This window comes from Lacerta agilis, chromosome 8 (genome assembly GCF_009819535.1).
Source record: "Lacerta agilis isolate rLacAgi1 chromosome 8, rLacAgi1.pri, whole genome shotgun sequence".
NCBI classification, from domain to species: Eukaryota; Metazoa; Chordata; class Lepidosauria; order Squamata; family Lacertidae; genus Lacerta; species Lacerta agilis.
The window spans coordinates 41,378,237-41,401,171 of record NC_046319.1 but is presented as its reverse complement, the minus strand read 5'-3'; the positions used below and the strand labels follow the sequence as shown (position 1 = coordinate 41,401,171).

Sequence of the window (22,935 nt, the reverse complement as noted above, 5' to 3'; positions counted from 1 at the left end):
CCCAGTGTTTGTGCGGAACAGGGACCCCTAGCAGAGACGGAGAGCGGCGCAGACTCTGCCGGCTACGCCCAGGCTTCGTAAAAGAACGCGGCACAATTGTCGAGGCAAAATTGATTGGAAAGCTTGCATGTTCACAAATTGTGTATCGCTTCTACACTCATAAGTGGAGTATAGGGAGGGATACGGTCACAGATAATGAGGGGTTGCCCCCAAAGGTGCTGAAAACACCAGTTTCTGGGGGGACAAGCGTGGGAGGGTGCTTCTGCGCTCGTGCTGATGTTTGCAGGCTTTCCTTAGGCATCTGGTTGACACAGTGAGAGAAGGCTGCAGGGCAAATCTTAGGTGAACATGCAGTGTAGGAACAGTCGCATCATGTCATAATAGATAGTGAGGTCCGAATTCAAGCCTGCGTTGAGTTTGTAAACTATACAGTACAGGAAAAGTTCTCAAAGCAGCTGTCAATTTTTTTAATGCACCTGATTTGCAAATTCGCCCATTTGATGTAATGATTTAGAACTCAGGTGACAACTTCTCCTTTTGACTGGGCGCAATACCAGCACACATCACAACTGTTCCCATAGGCAGGTTTGTCAGGACTATCCTTGTATGCAGCAGGGCATATTAGGACTGACACCCATAAATGGCAGCTTCTGGCCTGGCTGGCAAAGTTCCAAATCTTGGATCATAAAGCCAAAGCCCACCACAGGTAGCAGAGCACCACCAGCAGGACAACCCAGGGGGGTTTGTGTCACTTCCTTCAGGTCACCCTGCAGGGCTAACTGTAGGTAAAGAGGTGACCACTAAATGAGAGTTAAGGATTGTCACCAGGGTTAGAGGCTGACCTCTGGATAAATGCCACATGAAACTGGCCTTACTAACCCTGTGCAAGAAACAGGTGGTGCTGTATACTTACTGCAGGGAGCAGGGAAAGGGACCAAGTTCTAATATTGTGGCAATTCTTCTGTTCTTAGAGATTATTATCTTGCATTACTACTGCACTTTATTATAATTGCACCTGAACCTTTGGAAACTTAGACTGGGCACTCAGCTACATTGGCAAAGAAAAAACGCTTTACAGGTATATGCACTGTTTATGCATTTTAACACTGTGACATCAGATGGCATTGTGAAGTTCTGTTTTTGCTAACCCGATTTCTCATACAAAGTTTGCAGCAAATTTAACTGAAACGCTTCTTTGATGTGCCTACTTCCAGCCTTGCACTTTTTTCTTGTTCATTCCGTAGCAAAATATTTCTCAGAGTGGCTGCGGACTTGAATTTGAGAGAATGGGGAGATATTGGTTGTACAATATATATTTGAGTGAAAAAGAGGAGAGACAGGAAATGGGGGTGCCTATGGTTATACTGTAGCATAGTCTCAGGGGGACAGGGCACTGGAGGTTGGACATAGCAGATAAGGAAAAGATGGGATAGATAGGTGACAGATCTATCTTCTGATTCTTCTCCCAACCTATAGGATCTATGTTGCTCCATCAACCATCTGTTTAGAGATTTTTTTAAATATCAAGCAGTAAAATTAATGCTTTTAAATAAATAAACCATTCAGCCTGATCAAGTCTGCAACCACTCACAGTTTAATCTTAGATGAGGGAACTGACCTAGTATGTACTGTATTACAGAAACCTGGGTGGAAAAGTTGGGGTGCGATCGCTCTTACCCAATTCTGTTCACCTGAGTATTTGGTTCAGAACCAGCATAGACTGATAGGGTGGGAGTTGCCATGATCCACACAGATTGCATCTCCTTCACCAGGAGGGCCCATGTGTTTGGAGAACAGATTTCAAGATATTGGATCAGAAACACAAAACTGGGATGCTACTGTTATACTATGCACCCCGCTGCCCAAAATTATCCCTGCCCAAGCTAGCAAAGTTGGTTTCTGGGGTGGTACAGGAGAACCCCAGCACTGTTGTTTTGGGGTATTTAAACATTCAAATGGGGACCACCTTATGTAGAGCTGTTTGGGACTTCATGGCCACAACCATGGGGTTGTCCCCATACATCACTGTCCCAATGTAAGTGGCAGGACATGTCCTATGTCTAGTCTTTGTGACAGGGGATTTGGGAATGGTGTTAAGAACCCTTCCCTGATATTCAAATGGTCCACACATGAAGACTGAATCCCTAAATGCTATGGAGGATTTTCTGGCTGATAGATGGTGATTCTGTTGGGGCTCAGGTTTCACTATGAAATGGCAGGATGGAAAGGGTAATAGTAGCAATGGTAGGAAAGGATAAAAAGGGGAACACCAGTTATACCTTAAATGCTTTTATCCATTGAGAAGGTGAAATGCCCTAATAAACGCAAAATGCATATTTAAAGTATAATGATAAGCTTTAGCAATAAACTTGTTTTTTCATTTGTGTAGCATTTTCATATTTGTTTTTAAAGAGCATTTATATCCAAAGCAAGTAAAAATATTGTAAGATAGAATAGGTACCAAACAAACAAAAAAGAGCCAACTTGTTTGATGATCCTGTTTCCTTGACAGAATGCACATAACTGTCATATGTTTTTCTTGTTTTTATTTTTCTGTGAGAGAGAAGAGAAAAAAGGAAACTAGACAAGGCAAATGTCAGTGCATTGGCACAGACAAATATTTGTTATCCAGTTGTGATTCATATGGGTATACAGGCTGGACATATCAGGTGAAAGGAAGGTGTGTGAGAGAATATGGCTTTTTTAGAGCTCCAGTTCTACCAGTATATACTTTATGTTGTGTTAGCAGTCAGAGTCAACATTTGCTTACCTGACAATTTATGTGACCCTGATAAGGGCGGTTTCTGCCATATGTTAGCTGCATGACCAACTGAGCAGAAAGCCAGAACCAGTTGCACAGAAAAACAGAGCTGCTGGGCTAGTTTTGGCAAGGGACATCTTCAACTGACAGCCCAGCAGACTCTCTTGTATGGAGAAGAAAATGTAAGCTGGGTGCAGAGGACAGGGAAGAGCTCCCAGGCTAGTTCTGGGAAGGAGGCATCCCAGGCTTGGAGCATTCAATTGTCAGGTGGCAATAATAGTTTTGTCTACAGAATTTCACAGGATGCCACAGTGCTGCTTTACATCTTGGATAACTTCCATCATCAAATGAGAAAGGAACACTGGGCATAATTCTATTAAATGGGTGGAGCTAATCCTGGCCCACTCAACAGTTGTCTCATTGCTACAGTACAGATCAGGTGTCTCTGACTCCTAGTCAGTAACACTCTCCCTGCTAAAATACAAAAGGTTCCATTGGTATTGGCGTTTCATCAACTCTTGAAGAAACATTTGGACAAACATTTCCCTGCTATCCTGATTTGATTGCTGCTTTAACTGTTTTAGCTATTGTGCTGTTCTGATGGGCTTGCTTAGGTATATAGTTTAATTATGGATGTTTTAATGTAGTTGTGCTAATTATTTTAATTACATGTCGCTGTATTTTTATAATTGGCTTTAGTCTTCTTATTCTGTTGTTGGCTTTTATTCACTTGAGAATGGCTGCTTACCCGGTCACAGGGTGGGTGGCTGTTGCAGCCTGTCGCACCAGGCTCCTCCCCCTTGGGAGCAACAACGGGACTAGGCAGTTGGCTGTGGGGGAATTCCCAGGCCAGCTGCTGAAATTGGTGGGCTTTCCCACCATAGGCTATTTGAGCTGGGTTTAGAGCCAATACACCCGACCCCAGGACAAATAAATGAAACATTTATTTGCTTGAGAACGGCCTTGGTCTTTCTTCTTGAAATGAAATGTACTATCTAAATGCTTTTTATTGTAATGGCCATTGGCTATAAACAATAAAATTGATTGAAGTACAATCAATTAATAATTATGCAAAATACTTTTGAGTGTCAGGGATGATATTTGAGTTTAATATAACCTTACTTTCATAGTTTACACTTCCAGAAGTAAATGGCTACTTGGATTCAATTTCTGGTTTTTACTCATTGTCGTTACATCCTGGAAGCCACCCCCATTGAAGGGGCAAGTGCCATTATTTGCTTGGCCTGCTTCCAACACTAATGGATAACCACCATCCACAGAAAGCATTTCCAAAGCCAACCCAATGGTTCTTTCCTTTCCTTTCATCCTATCCCAAAGGTGTAAAATACTAGAACAAAATTGATTTGAAATATTACCTGTAAGTGGCAGTATTTCTTAGCAAGGTCAACATTTGTCCTTCCCTTCTGAAACGGGTAAGTCCATAAAATTAAATTCCAATGATGGCCCATTTTCTTTACACCATCCAAAAGAAATCTTATTTCTTCTGATGTAAAATTTTTCCTAGTTCTCCGTTTGCTTTTTTCAAAAGCTGATGCAGGTATAACTGGCAGATGAATATCAGTTTTCTGCATCATTAATGAAAACAGTACACATTTAGCAGGTGTGCCAGAGCTCAATGGTAACATGCATACAAGGAAATAAAGAAGGTCCTATGTTCAGTCCCAAGTCCAACACAAGCATTGTACAGGTATGTATTTCCCCAAAGAGGAGCTACCAGAGCTTTGGTTAGGCTATTTCTTTGTTTGTTTATTAGCAATAACTTGTGGTTTACAGATATCCTTTCACCAGTTATGAATAATATTTATCAGTGTGCTGAGGCTGGGTCTCAGTTTGGGCATTAACACTTATTAGAAATAACACTGTCATATGTACTAGAACATATACACAAATGTTAACATTCAGAACATTTGCCATTTAAGTGTACATACCCCATCTTTAAATGAGAAAGTATGATCTTCATTCAGATCCTGGTCTTTAAGCCTGTGTTTCTGTTGGATTATTTGTTTCTTTGAATATGCATCCTGTTTTGTTTGAAGATCTGCTGTTTGAAACAAAACATTTGCTTATTTAAAATTACTGAAAGTTATGGAAGACAAAGGCCAGAACTAGATTTTATGAGAGAAATGCAGGGCTCCCCAAATCCTGTGTTTTCCATCACAGCTATGGGGAACTTTTGGCTTTTCATATGTTGCTGATCTATGGCACTGGCTGTGCTTGTGGGGGCTGGTGGAAGTTGTAGTTCAGCAACATCTGGAGGGCCAAAGGTTCCACATACCTGCTTTATCATGGTGCTAATGCTGGCATAGGCAGCCTTTGTAGGGCAGATTTCGTGGGCAGGTGTAACCCTTTTCCCAGTTGCCGAGTCACCCCTGCAAAGGTATCCCTGGACATGTTATTTTACTGCCCCTCCCCCCAGGTTTCATGACTAGTAGAAGCCTGGCTGCAATGAAAAATGAACCAGGGAGGGCTCTGTGAGGAGGAAAATCAGCTAACTTGGGGGATCTATGGTTGAAGTCAGGAGATGACACATCCATTGAATTGAATTGAATTGAATTGAATATCGACATATTTGCATTCTAATTGCTTCTTTTATTTCTTACATTGTATTATAATTTAAATTATATAAAATAAAATACAGTATATAAAAAATTAAATTGGCAATAAAAATATAATTAAACATCCAGCATTTTACAATTGCTGCAACAGGCAGAAAAATCATTAAGTGGTCTGCCAAGACCCTCAGCAATTTTCAACTGGTTATGGGGGGGAGTTTGGAAACCACTGGGCTAGAGTATGCTCCACATGAAATCTTATGAAAAATGATTACTATTACCATTATAGTCTGTAGAAGTATTCCTGCTAGAGATAATAGATCTTTTTATCTTCCTTTTATATTTCAGTTCAGTTTCTAGAGTAACTTTGTGTTGTTCACATAGATATTGACAAGACCGCAAAATCTTGCTAAAATTTCGGCTGTTTAAGGGAATTCCTACTGTTATGCAACCTGAAACAGATACTGAATATTACTAAAATAGCATGTGACTCTTTAGAAAAGGCATTTTAAAAAGGATTTCAGGCTGAATTTTTCATATCTGCTTTTAGTAAATTGTGATTTATATATTCTGGTCCTTCCAGGTTTAACATCAGTAAATGTAGCAAGTACTTTTTGGGAATTCATTGGTAAACCTAATATTGAACCAGTAAATAGAATCATAGAATTGTGGAGTTGGAAGTGGCCTTGTTATTGCTCAAATATTCAAAATTGTGGAGTGGGATCCTTCTTTGCTTAGATTTCCAAAACAAAATTGCTAATTTTTAAAGACACAATACAAAGTGATTGCATCTTTAATGTAAAAAAAATTATCTGGCATTTTAAAGAAAAGAACTATCTGTTAGTGTCTAGATAAATCAACAAAAACCACCTGTGCACTGCAACTCTGCTATTTTTGAAGCAGTCAGGTTACCGTTTATCCTCCTGCTTGTTATTCTTGAACATAATGGATCTATAAAAGAGAAATGTTATTGGATTAATATGAAACATATGGTTAAGAATTTAGATACATTATGTACTTTATGTAGTTATAGACCATAATAACACAAAATTAAGATAAAAAAGAAGTTGCTAAACTAACTTATTTAGCCAGCATACCAGATGAAATTTCTAAGGCATTAATTTGGTCAGTTGACACTGTGATGCAGGAGCATGGGGTCCAAGTCCATAGCGTCTAACATTGTTTCCAGAACTTCAACATTTTATTACAATGTGTTGGAGGGACACACAAGTACCCCTTTAGTTAAGGTGGGTAGCCAACAAAAAAGTCCAACATTATGTCTCAAAATTCTATTTATAAAAATGACACCTGTTAGGGTAAGTCCATTATAGCCTCAGCCTTAGCATCCAATTTCCAGCCTTGTGGAGCTTGAGTTACTATGACAGCCTTAACTCTGGTCTTAAAATACAGTGGTACCTCGGTTTATGAACTTAATCGGTTCCAGAAGTCCGTTCTTAAACCGAAACCATCCTTAAACCGAGGCACGCTTTCCCTAATGAGGCCTCCTGCCGCGCGGTGCCCTTCCACTGTTCGGATTCCATTCTTAGGCCGAGGTAAAGTTCTCAAACCAAGACACTATTTCCAGTTTTGCAGAGTTTGTAAACCAAATTGTTCTTAAACCGGACTGTTCTTAAACCAAGGTACCACTGTAATTGAATACAACTGTGCTTATATTTTAAATGCAACAGACATTTATATCCTGAATAGTTTTAACAATAAAAAGTCATACTAGATTGTGAAATTTAAGACAAATTCATAACTGAATATGTGATGGAGTAATATTATTCCACGCGGGCAAATATGTAGCATGCTTGGACAACATATAATGAACAATATGCATATAACGTATTGGCTTTGTTTAGATGTCATGCTAAACCATAGTTTAGCACAACATGCATTTTAGCACAACATGCATAAGCTATAGTATACCTTGGTCTCACATACCACCTTCATTTTCCCATGCAGCCAAGGATGAGTTTTTATGCTTTTGCTTCTGCTTTCAGTTAAACAGTTTGCTATCTGAAGAAGTGTGCATGCACACGAAAGCTCATACCAAGAACAAACTTAGTTGGTCTCTAAGGTGCTACTGGAAGGATTTTTTTTATTTTTTATTTTGTTTTGACTATGGCAGACCAACATGGCTACCTACCTGTAACAGTTTGCTATGTCACCCATACCTGGAATTGTGGTCAACACTAACTATGTTGCTTAGTTTCCAACAAGCCAGCATCATGACCTGTGGTCTGAAGTTGGCTTGTTTGATTTATGTAAGGCTTTTGACAAAGCCCCTCATGATATTATTGGGGAGAAGCTTGTAAAATGCAGGCTGGATGAAGTTACTGTTAGGTGAATTTTGTTGCTGGTTGACTGAGCAAACAAAGAGTGCTCACTAATTGTTCCTCATCATCCTTGAAAACTGTGACAAGAGGGATGCCACAGGGTTCTGTCCTAGGCCCATTGTTGTTCAACATCTTTATAAATAACTTGTGTGACGGTACTGAGGAGATGCTCATCAAATTTGCAGACACACTGAACTGGGAGGAGTAACCAACACTGCAGAAGACAGAATCGGAATTCAAGATGACTGTAACAGATTGGAGAACTGGGCCAAAACTAACAAAATGAATTTCAATAGAGACAAATGTAGGGTTCTAAGAACCAGACGCACAAATATAAGATGGACACCTGTGAAAAGAATCTAAGGGTTTTAATAGACCACATGATTGACATGTGTGGTGCATGATCAACAGTGTGATGCAGCAGCAAAAAAAGCTAGTGTCCAGATCAAGGGAAGCAATAGTGCCTCTCTATTCTCTCTAAACTACCAACTTGAGTCTGACCAAACTGCGGGAGGCAGTGAAAGACAGGAGTGCCTGGTGTGCTCTGGTCCATGGGATCATGAAGAGTCAGACACGACTGAACGACTAAACAACAACTATTCTGCCTTGGTCAGACAACAACTGGAGTGCTGTTTCCAGTTCTGGGCACCACAATTTAAGAAGGAAGTTGAGGGAACTGAGTATGTTTAGTCTGCATAAGAGGAGATATGATAGCCATCTTCAAATATCAAAATGGCTGTCACATGGAGGACAGAGCAAGCTTGAAGTCCTGAACCAATGTCTTCAAGTTAGAAGAAATGAGATTCTGACTAAACACCAGGAAGAACTTTCTGACAGTAAGAGCTGTTCAACACTGGAATGGACTCCCTTGGGAGGTTGTGGACTCTGTTGGAGCTTTTAAGCAGAGGTTGGATGGCCATCTGTCATGGTTGCTTTAAGTTGAGCTTCCTGCATTGCAGGGATGAGGGTAGATAATTAGATGACCCTCAGGATGCCTTCTGACTCTATAGTTTCAAGAACCACAGTGTGTTGCTCCAACCAACACAACAAACCACTTTTAACCAAATGTAAAAGCAAAAGGTTTTGACTGCTTTTTTTTGGCTATGCAGGAGAGGAGAGAAGGGACCAAGTGCACAAGCCCAAGGCTTAGCATGATGTGCAAATGCACCCACTAAGTATGGTATATGGTGAAGATATATATGTGCTTATTTTCATCCAATTTAAAACTAATTTCTAACAAGGATCAACTTAGTAAAATGTCAAAAATTGAACACTTTTGATTATCAGTACCTACCTGTATTTTGTACCAGTTGAGTTCTTCTTTTACCAGCAATATCTGTCTGTTTACACAATAATTCACTAAAAGGATAAGAAAGACATTCTTAAAACTTTACCTAATATATATTCTTTGTGTTCTATCATGCTTCTCAACCCCCACAATTTCCCACATTGCACTGCAGTGAATAATGCTAGCCAGGGGAAGGGAGGCATGTTTCATATGCACATTGAAGCTTGGGATAATTTTATTTATTGCCTGTATTTATTTGATACAAATCTTTTTCATATACTGTGCTTCAAATAAAAATTCTCAGGGTAGCTTCCACACATGAGGCTACTCAGTAGGCATGAAGAAGTTCAAAAGCTGAAAGTAAAAGGTTTCATTTTGAAAGAGGTCTACAGCTCCCTATATATTCCAGATAGTATTCCAGTCCATTTAGAGTTCATGGCAAAGTTTAATAATATTAAATGCACTTTGCTAATTCGATTCACAATCAGGATTTAGAAGTATCAATTTAAAATTGTATGTAGGATCCTAGATACAGTACCTTACTTGTACTTCAGACTTGCTAGATTCACAAACAGTGTTTTTATCTGTAATATGTTTATGTTGATGGGTTATGTTGGGTGTCCTCATTTTATCCGCTGCATGAAGATTAAGTTCATTTCGACTGACTGAGGCTTCAGTTGGATTCCTATTGGCAGACTTTAGTAATTCATTCTTTGAATAGTCTTTTACAAATTTAGTAGCAATCGGTTTAGCAGACATAGAATCTAGCAATTGTTGGTTCACTTCTGTATATGTTATTTCACTTGAATTTGGCTTGCTACCATTTTCTTTAAGATACATAGGGGTAGTCTGCAGGATCACGTCTTTGGGAATATCATCAATTAATATTTGTCTTCTCACTTTTTTCTGCATTTAAAAAAATAGCAATTGAAGGTCATACAAAACACATCCAGTGGGGGAAGGTGGAAAACCATGACTACATATATTGAAGGTTCAAGGCAGGGATGATCAACTTGGAGAGTTGACTTGACCTAGTTTCACACCTAGTCGTAAAAGCCAAACTTTGTGGATTAGAATGAAAACATCATTCACACACCCCATTACTTCTTTCATAATCTTATTTAACATTTCAGGTATGTATTTTTCCTGGGTCGTTTTCCTTTAAGTTGAAGTCAATTTTAATTTGCTGAACTCAATATTTCTTTTGCCAACTGCATTTTGGTTCCACAATGTTAATATTACTGTCTATTTACTTTGAAGCAAGAAGTATTTGTCAAATTCAGGTCAAATGGTTGTTGTGGTGGTTTTTTCATGCTTAAGTCCCTTCAAAATAGCAGCTTAAAATACTGCAATTAAATTACTGAGGGAAAGCATGTGATCACACAAGTTCATGTTGAATCACCATGACTATGTGGCTGAATATGGGGGAGCAACAATTTTACAGGTGAGTAGGATATTTTCCCCTTCATGGATCACTGCCTTGTCATGGCGAAGGGACTTGAAGCTATGAGCTATGCTGTACAGGGCCACCCAAGACGGACAGGTTATAACCGAGGGTTTAGACTAAATGTTATCCACCTGGAGAAGGAACTGGCAAAGCACTCCAGTATTTTGCCAAGAAAACTCCATGGATATAAAAAAGGAGAAGCTTTGAGAAGAAAGTGAGAGTTTCCAAGGCATGCTCTGGTTCATGGGGTCATGGAGAGTCGAACACGACTAAGATGACTAAACAACAACAAAAGGATATTTTATCTGAAGTACCGTATATACTCGAGTATAAGTCGACCCAAATATAAGCCGAGGCACCTAATTTCCCTACAAAAATGTGGGAAAGCTTATTGACTCAAGTATAAGCCGGTTCACCTTTGCCACTGTGGTAGAGGAGGAACGAGCAGCCCAAAGCAGCCCTTTGGGCTGCTCCTTCCTCTTCCTCCTTTGCTGCTGTGGAGCTCACCCTGTCGCAGGGTTTCGAACCGCCATTCTTCTGATCAGCAAGCCCTAGGGCTCTGTGGTTTAACTCACAGCGCAATGTTCCCTTGTGTTATACAGAGAAGGCTGGGATCCTGTCCTGTTTAAGCAGGAGCCAGGGAAAGTGAGCACCTGTGGGGTTTTAATACTTCCTTAACTGATAGGCTTTCTGCCTTCTGGGGTCTGAAGTTTGCATTTATGTGAGCAGTTCAGGAATGGAACAAGCTGCCTGGGGAGAGTAAAGAACCGCCGTTCTTGTACACTTCTTAAGGAATGGTTGACTTGAGTATAAGCCGAGGGCAGCTTTTAAAGCACAAAAAGTGTGCTGAAAAACTAGGCTTATACTCAAGTATATACGGTACTATAAGTAGCTGAAATGTGTTTGTTAGCATAACAAAGAATGGTCATATTCGTGCATTTACACAGGCTAGGAATACAAGAATAGAAACAAACATCTTTAGCTAAAAAGGGAAGCCAAGGCAGGATGGAAGCTTGAAACAGGTGCTATTCCCCACAGAAGACATACTGTAAACCTGTTTTCGCTAGCCCTACCTTCTGGACTGACTGGGAGAAATAACCCAGATGATGATGTCCTCCTTCCACCACAGGAAAATAGGAAAAAAAACATTTTTTAAAAAACTTATCAGGCTTATGCTTCCCTTTTTATAATAATTCACTGACACCATTTTCTTGCACAGAACTATTGCTCTGATTTTAACATACTGACTCCGCTCTTATTTAAAAAACAATAACAATAACAAACCAAAAAACGAAGAACCACCTGTTGTTGGTCATTTTCAAGTCCTTCAATTCTATATAAAATTTCTTTGGCTTTGTCCCAGTAGTCTTCAAGGATCATCTCTCTGTTCTGCCAATCAACCTTCAGTTGTTCTGCATCATCCAGTTTTAATGAATGTTTTCCTAACTTTGGTGACAACTTCTCAGCTTTAGAAAAAGTTAGAATAAGGCAAGGTAAGCTGGCTTTATAAAAACAGAATTATATTTCATGCTACATGCCAAAGTCTTAAAATATTTCTTCCCAATAAGAGTGACACAAGTTATTTAAGATGTGATTTATTTAGCTTTTTACATCTTTCTGCAGTATCTAAAGGACCTTATACGAATACAGCCCCAGACGTGCTCCCCTCATTAATATTTCTGCTTCATCAAGGGAAGATGGAAGCAAGAAGAGATCAAATTAACAAGTAGAAGAAAGGGGGTAGGGAAGCATAGAAGTTGATGATCTCTAATCTGGGTGAAACAGGAAATTTTGCAGACAAAGCAAATGGGCTAATGGGCAAGAAGATATTCACAAATCTGCCCTGTAAGTTTTTTAAAATAGTAATGAAAATAATGATAATCTTACTGATTTGTTTGCAATTTTGCAGCACAAAGGTGGCAGCCTTATTTAGTTCTTCATCCTGCGATTCAGTTAGTGCCTGAATCATAAGTGGAAGGCCATTGTTCTTGACCAGAGCAAATTGATTTTCCTCTAAAAAAAAAATACCATTAGTTTCTTGGAACATATTTGTCCAAACTGTACAGTTGTAACAGTACCTCTTAACATATTTGGAAGAATAAGCAATAAAATTACAATGGTTATATTGAATTCAGTTATATTGAATTTTCAGCCCAAATTCAGTTAATCATATCTAGCCTATTTGCATATATGCTCAGTAACATGCTGTAGTGTGACTTCATTTACATGAATCTGTCCTATTAGTTTTAATGGAAATAGTGCATAGTGCCTTTTTGGGACTTCAATGTTAAAGCATAAATTTATACTTAGCTACCACTAATAACTCTAACTTGGCTTTGACAGTTGATTATCAGGATTTTGTAGAAGTTCCTAGATTCTGCACTAGAAATAACCACTAATGAAAAAGATGCCTATCATAATCCTATTTATAGTACAAACCTAACCATGTTTACTTAAAAGTAAGTTTCACTGAGTTCAATGGGTTTTAGTCCCAGGTAAGTGGATATAAGATTGCAGCCTAAATGTAGTAAGTTTCAAAGTGATGAATTATTTCTTATTTTATTTAAATGAGGGATAAAGCAGCTTATTAAAACCAACCATGCATTACTCTAGCAACATCAGGTTTGGTATCTTCATAGGTTATTATTGACTACAGTAATTGTTCTAATGCAAACTGCATTTGAAGCAACATCTAACATGTTCAGTTTAAGAAAGACAGAACCAGTATCCTACCGCAGCCATCTGTACAATGTCCAAGGGTAAGTATAATACTATTTTTTTCTCCCGGATCCAGATGTTTGTAAGAAAGCAGTGTTAGGAGATTTGGCACAATATTATACCTTGGCAGGTTAATTCCAACTGCAGCTATTGGTACAAAATAAATTTAAAAGGAAAAAACACCCATTAAACTCAACATGCAGCAAAGAGACATACTGTACTTTTATAGAGCACCTGTTCCATCTTTTCTTCCAGTTATCTCAAGCCTTCATCCAATACCAGGTACAACACCAACTACAAGATTTGTGAGGACTGGAGATTAGAAGAATTTGCAACTCCCTTCCCCTCCTTGCAGTATCCTTAACTTATTTTAATGATATTTAATGTTTGTCATGTTAATAAATAAAGTCAGAAACCAAGGCAGATTCTAGAAATATAAGTAATGAATTATCTGAGAGTACCTAATCCTATAGGGAGGCATGGACCTAACTAGAGCCTGGATGTACCCTTACAGAATACAAGCTTCACTTTCTGTTAAGATATTTATATAAAAAGATATTTCAGTCTGTTCACTCACGGTTATCGGCAATACAGGCATCAATCGTTTTTGTCACCACTACGGCAAGTTTTGTGCTTGCAACTGAATTGTGTCTCAATTTCACAAGAAGCTCATCCAAAACAGCTAATCCACCAACAGAAACAAAAAATTGCTGCATTCTTGCTTGAAGAAACAAAAACAAACCATAACAATTACCAGCCATGCTTCTCTCATAGTTTGCTTTAAGCTAACGTTTTCCAGGCTTTCTGTCAGATGCAGAAGGTCTCAAGTTCAATCCCAAGTATCTCCAGGTAGGGCTGGGAAGGACCCCTGTCTGAAATCCTGGAGACACTCCAATGCAATGTAGATGATACTGAGCTAGACAGATCAGTGCTCTGACTCAATGTAAGAAAACTTTTGCAAATTAATTTTGAGAGAAATTATTCACAAAAATGTCTTCTATCATGATCTCAATTCATTCCTTCCTGAATTTGTTTACTGCAGCAACCATTCCATCTGGTTATTACAAACCCTCCAGCATTTCTCAGATGAAAATAGGGACATCCTATTCCATAATAATAATTTTACTATTTACACCCCACCCATCTGACTAGGTTGCCCCAGCCACTCTAGGTGGTTTCCAACATATATAAAAACATAATAAAACATTAAACATTTTAAAACTTCCCTATACAGTGTTGCCTTCAGGTGGCTCGGGGGTCGGATAATTCCATGCCCTCCAACATTTCTCTGATAAAAATAGAGATATCCTAAGGAAAAGCAGGGCATTCTGCCGGCCTCTGTAAATCCAGCATTGTCTCTGGAAATTAAGAACACTTGGAAGGTCTGTTATTATATAACACTATGAAACAGCTGGTACCTGAATGTACTGTTTTTCCTCTGAGTTCTCTGTTTTGTATCAAGACTGAAAGCCATTATTTTAAACTCTAAACTGCCCTGAATGCTTTGGTCGAAAGGCAACATTCTATATTTACTATTTTAACAAATGAATACTGTATATATAGTGATTTCTAGAAAATTCAATACAAGCTAGAGGGGATATGTGTCAACTCACTGTGCCATGGAAAAGCCCTCCCCTTCTCTCTTTAAAGTAGTACCTGGTTCCACTGTAAGTTTTAGAATTTGAAGATGATAATATCACAAAAGTAGTTTCCCTATTTCTGTGCAGAAGATGCATGAAATTAAGCACTAGAAATGGCAAAAGAAATCCCAGCAGGCTTTTCACTGAAAAATACCGGTAATGTGCTGGTACAATAGTTAGATACTTACAATTATTTGCAACTGTGAGCCCAATGAATGAACATACTGGACGAACTATCTCAGGCTTTATAGTACTTTGCAGCCAGTCTTTTGCATGAGGAAAAACCAAACTGCTAAATTTCTGATTCTCTTCTGTTGGTGACAAAACAATGGCACACTTAGATCTGCCTTGAAAGATACTTGTATTTTTCCTCACTGTCATCAAACAAATAATGAAAGGAAATGTTTAACAAAAAAAAATACTACCATTCTGGGGATTATTTACACTTGCACAGAGAGCACTGCAAATTGAAGACCACAGATGATATTCGTTAATTTTTTGATCCAAAAGGTTCACATCACATACTGAAAGACTTGTTCTGTTAGGAAATTAAAACAAAAACATAACAAATAGCAATTAAAGCTTGGGGAAGGAATTTTCAGTTTAGTACACCATTCTTGCTTTATTACTTACCTGAATAATTGAAGCAGAGCATTAAGGCAACCAGACTCTTTCGCACACATCTGCCCACGCTCTATAAAGTGATCACATTTTGGCATGTAAATATTTAAAGTAAAATATACGAAGTATTTCAAATATCAAGCAATCAATAATTCAGTGAAATCTTAGAACTGTTTCACATATTATTGTTGTATGAAACATCCTTGTCACTGAGGGCCTCTTTAGACACTTTTTATTGTGCATTCATGACAATTTGTGCTCATGATGCTAGCAGGGTGGTCATAAGTGATCTTACTTTGTGAGGGGTAAACTACAGTACCCAGAATTCTTTGTGGGGGAAAGGTATAGTGTGTACACAGCATGGTAGCATTGGGGAAGCATCTCAGAAAAAAACTAAAGCAGAATAAATCAACCAGTAATGCACTTTATTGTGTCAAGGATATGTTGCTGAAGAAACAAAAACACCTACAATCAACCACTTGTCTGCAGGGGCCCCGAGTATACACCCTGCAGGGAATAGCAGCTAAACTTAAAATGTACTGGTAATATATAAAACATAGACCATAGTGATTTGTGCACTGTTAAAGCTGAGCATATACTTAGAAAATATAGTAGTTAAACTTGCTTAAGTACCTGTGAATAGCAGTAGGATTTATAAGCACATATCTGTGTATGTAAGTCTAATTGACCTAATTGCAGTTAATATTCATTTGGAGGCTACTCGTCATAATTTAAATTGTGTTTGCGCTTGTGTAACTGCGATTTCCTTACATGCAGCAGGGGGACTTACTGTTATTTGAAACCAGTGCTATTAAGAAATAAACAGACATTCTTTTCAAATTCACACTGGAATCATTATTAGTTAGGTGTCTGTGAATGTCTTCAAATGATCCAGAAGTGCATAACGTTTGTTGGCAGAATACTGAAACAAAATAGATATTCCTCTGAGAACTTTATGTGTTATATTACATTAAATTTAATAAAGCAAACAGAATCAAACTTTCTTATACACTGTACAATAATTGTAGGTATCTGTATCAGTCTGTTGGGGGGAGGAATTCAAATAATAGTAGCCCTTGGAGATTAAAAAATCTCAAGGTTTCCATTTTAATGTCAGAGTTGTGTCAATTTCTTCTTTTGTATAGACATGGACCTATTTCTACTGACCGCCAAAATATTTTTTGGCTACAATCTGGGTGAAGCTCAGAGCAGGGGACACTTAAGGAACATACGTAACAGTGGATATACACGAGTTGTCCCAGTGATGTTCAAAATCTAAATGAACCCACTGGAAGTGGTTATTTGTAGTACACTGATGACACCCACCTCTGTTTCTCTATATTATCTGAATGTACAAGCCGCTAACTGATGTTTGGATGTGGTGGTGTGATATTGAAGACTGAATCCTGATAAGACGGAGACACTATGGACAGAGGTGTGCTGCCTGGTGGGACAGAGCCTCAGTGCTAGCTTCCTGCCAAGAGTGCTACCACCGCTTACCAAGAGGGGGCAAGGTGGCAGGGAGGTCAAAATGATGCAGGCACACTGGCGGAACTAATCCCAAACTTCCACTCACGAACGAAAGAAAATAAGCAGAGTCTGCTGTGCCAGGCCAATGACCCACCTAGTCCAGCATGTTGTTTTCATAGTGGCCAACCAGATACCTAAGAAAAACCAGCAAGCAAGACCTGAGTACACGAGCACTTTGCCTTCCTGTAGGAAGCATTATTGCCATAGCCTTGTCTGCTGTTTGAAGTTTTGTTTCTCAAACCAACTTCCTGCTGTTTAGAGTCCTTAAGATGTTCCCAATTCATCGCTAACCAGGGTGTGAACACTTTAGCAAAATAAGGTAAAGAATCCTTGCACCATCAACACATAAATGAATGAAGCTGCACTGATGTGAACAGTTAGTGGGAAAAGAGTTGTGAAATGCATGGGAAATGGGGAAGAACTTCAATGAATGTGGCAATGTGAACACAGCCTAAGAGTGTTTTTTACCAGCTTTGGCTGGTGCACCTGTTCCTGAATAAGCATAGATTGACCACAGTAAGCTATATATTCGTAACCTCAGTATTGGATTACTGCAATGTGCTCTATGTGGGGCTGCTCTTAATATTGCTTCAGAAGCTGCAGCTAGTTCAGAATGCCATGGGTAGGTTGAAAGGGGAGCATGTAATGTATCTATTGAAGAAGCTGCACTGGCTGCCATTTTGCTACAGAGTCAAATTTAAGCTTTTGTTGTTAAGTATATGTAGTTGAAAACTATAGTCTTTTAAATGAAGCAAAACACAAAAACTTTTTATCTTCAAATGTGATAATATAATGATATGAAAAGAATACAATTGTGCATTACCATTATTCTCAGCTAGACCTCCTAATGTAAATAAGGCAGCTTCCTTTACCATGCTGTGCACACTTGACTTTGCAAGGCTATATACAAACATCAAGCCACCTATTTCTCGAAAATAATCACTTGCATCACCTAGCAAAGACAGAAACAGTGGGGAAAGTGTCAACTTTCAAAGGAATGTATTTTAATAATCCAAAGCAATAAGACATGGAGCAATGCAACTAGAACTCAACATCTTACTGTTTTGTTGACAGGCTGAATAAATAGTAACCAATGCCTCTTTCTGAGTAGTAGGATGATCCATTTGATATTTTAGACATTCAAGTAGTAAATTCAGATCAGTTTTCATGTCTATAAGGATAAAGCAAATAGTTTTTCAAATTATTTTACATAAATTTAATTTTCATACAAAATTAAAACTGCTGATTAATTAACAGCCAGAATCCCTTGGCAATCCCAACAGAGCTGCCCCAGAGTCCAGTAGATTATGTGCTAGCCCAGCCCAGCCCCCTTTCCCAGCCCCCAAAACCACATTTTGGGAATTTCCTCTGACTACCACCAGTTAGGTGAGCACATTGGGCACTCCTCAATGATGGGGTTTCTCAGTGACAGATGTCAGTGGAGTCTGGCAGTGCTAGGCAGAAGGCTGCGTGCAACCACGCAAAAGGCGCCCCCCCCCCCACAATTGACGTGGGGAGCAGTCATTGTGGATCAGGTGCTTGGATCTCTACAAAAGGCTATGTCTTTTTCCTACTTCCATTTGAAGATTAGCCTGGCAGACTGCTAAAATAATGAAAAGTAACATGAATATAAAATAATTTTTGGCAAATTTACCACATGGCATTTTCTGATCCTTTCCATTTTCCATTTTGACTGTATTATTTTACTTAGCCTTTAACTGCAAAACAAATAGAGGGGGTTGTCTCTGTTATCAAAGCACGATTTTGGATTTTTAAAAAGAAAATTAAGGAAAGTAAATTCAGTTTAATAAAAATCTAACATTTGTATTAATGTTGATTACCACTTCTATAGGAGCACAACATACTCAAGATCACCTCAAAACAAAATATAAAATTAAAAAATCCTTCCAGTAGCACCTTAGAGACCAACTAAGTTCGAACAAACTTAGTTGGTCTCTAAGGTGCTACTGGAAGGATTTTTTAATTTTATATTTTGTTTTGACTATGGCAGACCAACATGGTTACCTACCTGTATCAAGATCACCTAACATACATGCATAATATACAAAGAGATGCAAAGTAAATAATTTTTATTCACCCTTCAAATGGTGTGGCGGATCTAGTTTATCAGTGTTTAGAACCAAACTGAGGAATTACTCCAAATTAATTAGCATATACTGCAAATAGATCATTTTTTAAAATTAAAATTATATCCCACCCTTCTGCCTATATGAGCCTAGAGTGGCATTAAATCTACTAATATAGAAACAAATTTGAGATTATTAGCATCTTTAGTGAGTGTTTTAAGAGAAACAAATAGTTTCTAAAAGTTTCTGTTAAACATCTGGAACTAGTTTCTTTGCCCAGCCCACTGGCAAGTAAAGTTGTAATTATTTTGAAGACAACAACAAGAGCTGGCAAAAATAACACACTTTAATCTCCTGAGTTTGTACAGCATATTACCTCCACAATATTAAATATAAATAAAGTCTGCAACATATTTTGCAGGGACAGTAACCATTTCGTTGAATGGGGGGGGGGGAGTGTCCATCAGTCACCAAGAAAAAGAACAACAGAGGGTTTGTTTTCATTATGATATAAGTGTTTGTAGAGCAGAGGCTACTTCCATATTATTGAGGTTTAAATAATAACTTTTACAATAAATAAACAATCAGACTCTTCTTTGTTACTCTATTTAGTCTGGCTGGATTCGTGTACCATCTTGGGAATGTTCTCAAATTAAGCTCTTGTGTTCCTGAACTTAATGACTTTAAGATCTATAACTGATTGGCCAGGAAGTTGATTTACTGATTCTTCACTCATGTATCTGAGAGAAGCCTGTCGTCTCTCAGCCTGACCTACTTCAGAGGCTTGTTCTGAAGTGAGGCAACCCATATACACGTTGCCTTGTGTGTGGTGGGTGGGGTCAAGACAAATAAGTGAATATTCCTGCATTGCAGGGGGTTGGAGTAGATGACCCTTGGGGGTCCCTCCCAACCCTACAATTCTCTGAAACACAAAAATAATAAAAACATGTTCGGAAGGGTAGCCATGAAAAGTCCTTTGCAGCAAAACAACAACAACCACAACAAAACCAGTCATGTCTTCTGGCACCTTAAGGACTAACAGATTTATCATGATTCACATAATAATGTTGTATGGAATAACGTGGAATTGTAATTCTTTTATATTTATTCGTGGAGCTTTTAAATGCGAGGAAATAAATAAACGAATACATAGCAGGGAAGGAACAGGAAAGTGCCAGCGACTTTCTCCCTTTCCCCCTTTCTGACAGGAACCTGCACATGAGCGTGGTCAGTATTTAGGGGGGAGGGGCAGAACCGAGTTAACTGCCACGCAATTGGTGAATTGCCAAGTATATCTATCTATTTACTTACTTGATTTAGGGGTCCCCCTAAATGTAAGCCCATGAACCTGCCGTTACGCTGAAAAGGCATCCCAGGCTGAGGGGGGCGGGGAAGACGTGCCCTGACTGACACATCATTATCTTAGCACTGGGGGGCGCCCCTCTAAGCAGAAGAGGCTTCTCCTTTCGCAGCCTGGCGACGACACTCCGCTCAGTAAAAGGGGATACTCACTACCTGGAAATCCTCGCAACCCCCCACCCCCGGTCCCGCGAGCGCCTAAACCTGAAAACTCACCGGCCGAGTTTTTCCCGCCTAAATGAAACTCCGATTGCGAAGGAGCCACTCAGCCCGAGCGAGCGCCTCATTTATTACCCCCTTCACCCGGCACGGTTTGCCTCAGCTGCGGCTGCGAGCCTTGGCTTCATTGCTTCCTTTGGAGCTGAGCGCTCCCACCTGGGCCAAGCGGGCTTCACCCTCTCTAGCTGGTGGGCAGCCTCCGATTAGGGAAATAAAAACACTTGTCATAACCAAATCATGAACTGGATATTAAACTGAGGCTGCAATTCGAAACATGCTTTACTGGAGGGGGGGGGGGAAACCGCACAAACCTATATATAGCCTGTGACTTAAGGCTTCAAAAGTCTGATGTGTACTTTGCGTGTAGGATGGAATGACCTATCATATAAAATATAAAACTGTTTTTCCTTTCCGAGATCTTAAAAGGTGTGGAACACCCTCCATCCCAAAATGCACTTTATCTCTATTCCTTCTTCTGTATTACTTTTCTGGTGGTTTTCTCATCTCTTGAGAATGCCACCAGAAAAGTCAGCACTCTCAACTAGATTAATATATATATATATATATTTAAATTGGGAGATTGGGAATGCTCTGAGAAGTTAATGGGTACAAATCAAAATCACGTTAGTACAAAATATGTGTAGTACACACACTAACAAGAGACCAAAAAAAGTCTGAAGTGAAACATTACAACCTCCTTGAGCCCACAGGACAGAGCTACCGGTAGTTTTTCTTCTTCCTAAACCTGCCACACATCTAATCACACCCCTACCATTGTCACGAAGTAGGTCACATTTCAGAAGCACCAGCATAGAATTAGCTCGATTCAATTTTAATCCTACATTTAGTCCAAAAAACTCAAGAGTAATGTCTTACTCCATATTTAATGTATTGGGGGATAAAAGTCCCAGGCTAGTTCTCATCCTTCCTCTGCACTCTCACTGAAAGTGCCCCTGAAGCTTAACTTTCAATGCTGAGGTTTAGGATCAAGGTGTCAGAATGTAAATTGTTCATTTTACTTGCTAGCCTGTGCCATTTTTTTTAAGTTGTGCTCCCTCCCCATCAGTAACATTTACCATAAGTTTCATGCCCTACTATTGAGCTTCAAGAGGCATGGAGTGGTGCAGTTTTAGAATGCAGACACAGCTCTGGATCTAAGCCAGCAAAATCAACACCTGCTTTCCAGTATTTTAAAACCACCAAGTCACCCCACACATTTTTTTCAGGAAGGGGGTCACTTCAGAGGTGTGTCTTAGATATGGGAATTTCACCTCAGATCAGACTTCCAGGTCTACTAGTTTTTGAGGAAGTTATTAACATATTAGCCTAGTTTGTCCATGAAAAATAAGGTGTACAAGTAATGCATGTTCGTGCACAAAGGTGCCTAATTCACATGAACACAGATCACACATGAAAATGCCTCCACTGAAAAGCAGGGTGAAGCAATCCACAAGCTTTGATCTTTACTGGGTTGTTTTCACACATTTATTTTAAACACCAAGTGATAAAAATCCGTATGTGAACACAAAGGAGCCACCTCTGCAACAGTGATAAGTTCAATTCACACAAAGCACTGGAACTGCAAGCAGATGGTAAATATTAAAACCTCATAAAAACCTGCTCACCAAATAAAACGTTTCATTTTACCTACTTAGTATTCATTTTGCTTTAACAGAGCCAGTACAGCACACTATTAGCTACTGTTGTCATGTCCAGCATGCCACAGCACCAAATCACTGTTTGGCTTACATGCATGAGCCCCTTCCTAGAATGCGGTTTCAAAATTGACATTAAACCCATGGAAGGGATTACCCCAAATCATATACTTCCTTGTTTTTGCCTGCCTGTAAATTGGGGAGTGAATAATATAGGTGAAACTCAAAAAATTAGATTATCGTGGAAAGGTTCATTTCTTTCAGTAATTCAACTTAAAAGGTGAAACTAATATATGAGATAGACTCATGCCATGCAAAGCGAGATATGCCAAGCCTTTATTTGTTATAATTGTGATGATTATGGCGTACAGCTGATGGGAACCCCCAATTAACTATTTCAACTTCAGGGTTTTCATCAGCTGTACGCCATTATCATCACAATTATAACAAACAAAGGCTTGACATATCTCGCTTTGAATGGCATGAGTCTATCTCATATATTAACCACTAGCTAATGAAAACAATTGCTTACATAAATGGACTTTTCCACGATATTCTAATTTTTCGAGTTTCACTTGTATGTAACTTTCCATCACACTAGATCAGGCTTCCTCAACCTCGGCCCTCCAGATGTTTTTGGCCTACAACTCCCATGATCCCTAGCTAGCAGGAGCACTGGTCAGGGATGCTGGGAATTG

At 39.1% G+C, this 22,935-nt stretch overlaps 1 protein-coding gene across 2 annotated transcripts; it reads right to left on the bottom strand.

The window, feature by feature from the left end:
• Positions 1–4,059: 4,059 nt before the first annotated feature.
• Positions 4,060–20,375, bottom strand: TERB1 (telomere repeat binding bouquet formation protein 1). Of its 2 annotated transcripts, XM_033157146.1 has the most exons (18): positions 20,316–20,375; positions 18,572–18,635; positions 17,978–18,088; positions 17,741–17,869; positions 16,178–16,309; positions 15,400–15,460; positions 15,192–15,304; positions 14,955–15,077; positions 13,704–13,847; positions 13,142–13,273; positions 12,296–12,421; positions 11,711–11,874; positions 9,500–9,867; positions 8,968–9,032; positions 6,205–6,285; positions 5,616–5,786; positions 4,711–4,823; positions 4,060–4,347 (listed from the first exon to the last, which is right to left on the bottom strand). In XM_033157146.1, the coding sequence occupies exons 2-18, from the start codon at positions 18,603–18,605 to the stop codon at positions 4,084–4,086; spliced, it is 2,331 nt and encodes a 776-aa protein (XP_033013037.1). In that variant the 5' UTR covers positions 18,606–18,635; positions 20,316–20,375; the 3' UTR covers positions 4,060–4,083. The 2 variants fall into 2 exon arrangements, with proteins under 2 accessions (XP_033013037.1, XP_033013036.1); XM_033157145.1 differs by lacking the exons at positions 17,741–17,869; positions 17,978–18,088; positions 18,572–18,635; positions 20,316–20,375 and having other exon boundaries at positions 4,711–4,820; positions 16,178–16,374.
• Between the last annotated feature and the right edge of the window lie 2,560 nt (positions 20,376–22,935).

Bases quoted from the DNA above. Each gene is read 5' to 3' on its own strand.
- TERB1 (XM_033157146.1), bottom strand. From the start codon at position 18,605: ATGGAAAATGGAAAGGATCAGAAAATGCCATGTG. The intron at 12,422-13,141 runs GTAGGATACTGG...TTTTTTTTTTAG, and splicing joins ACATTGTACAGATGGCTGCG to AGGAAAATCAATTTGCTCTG. The intron at 5,787-6,204 runs GTGGTTTTTGTT...TATCTGTTTCAG, and splicing joins AGCAGAGTTGCAGTGCACAG to GTTGCATAACAGTAGGAATT.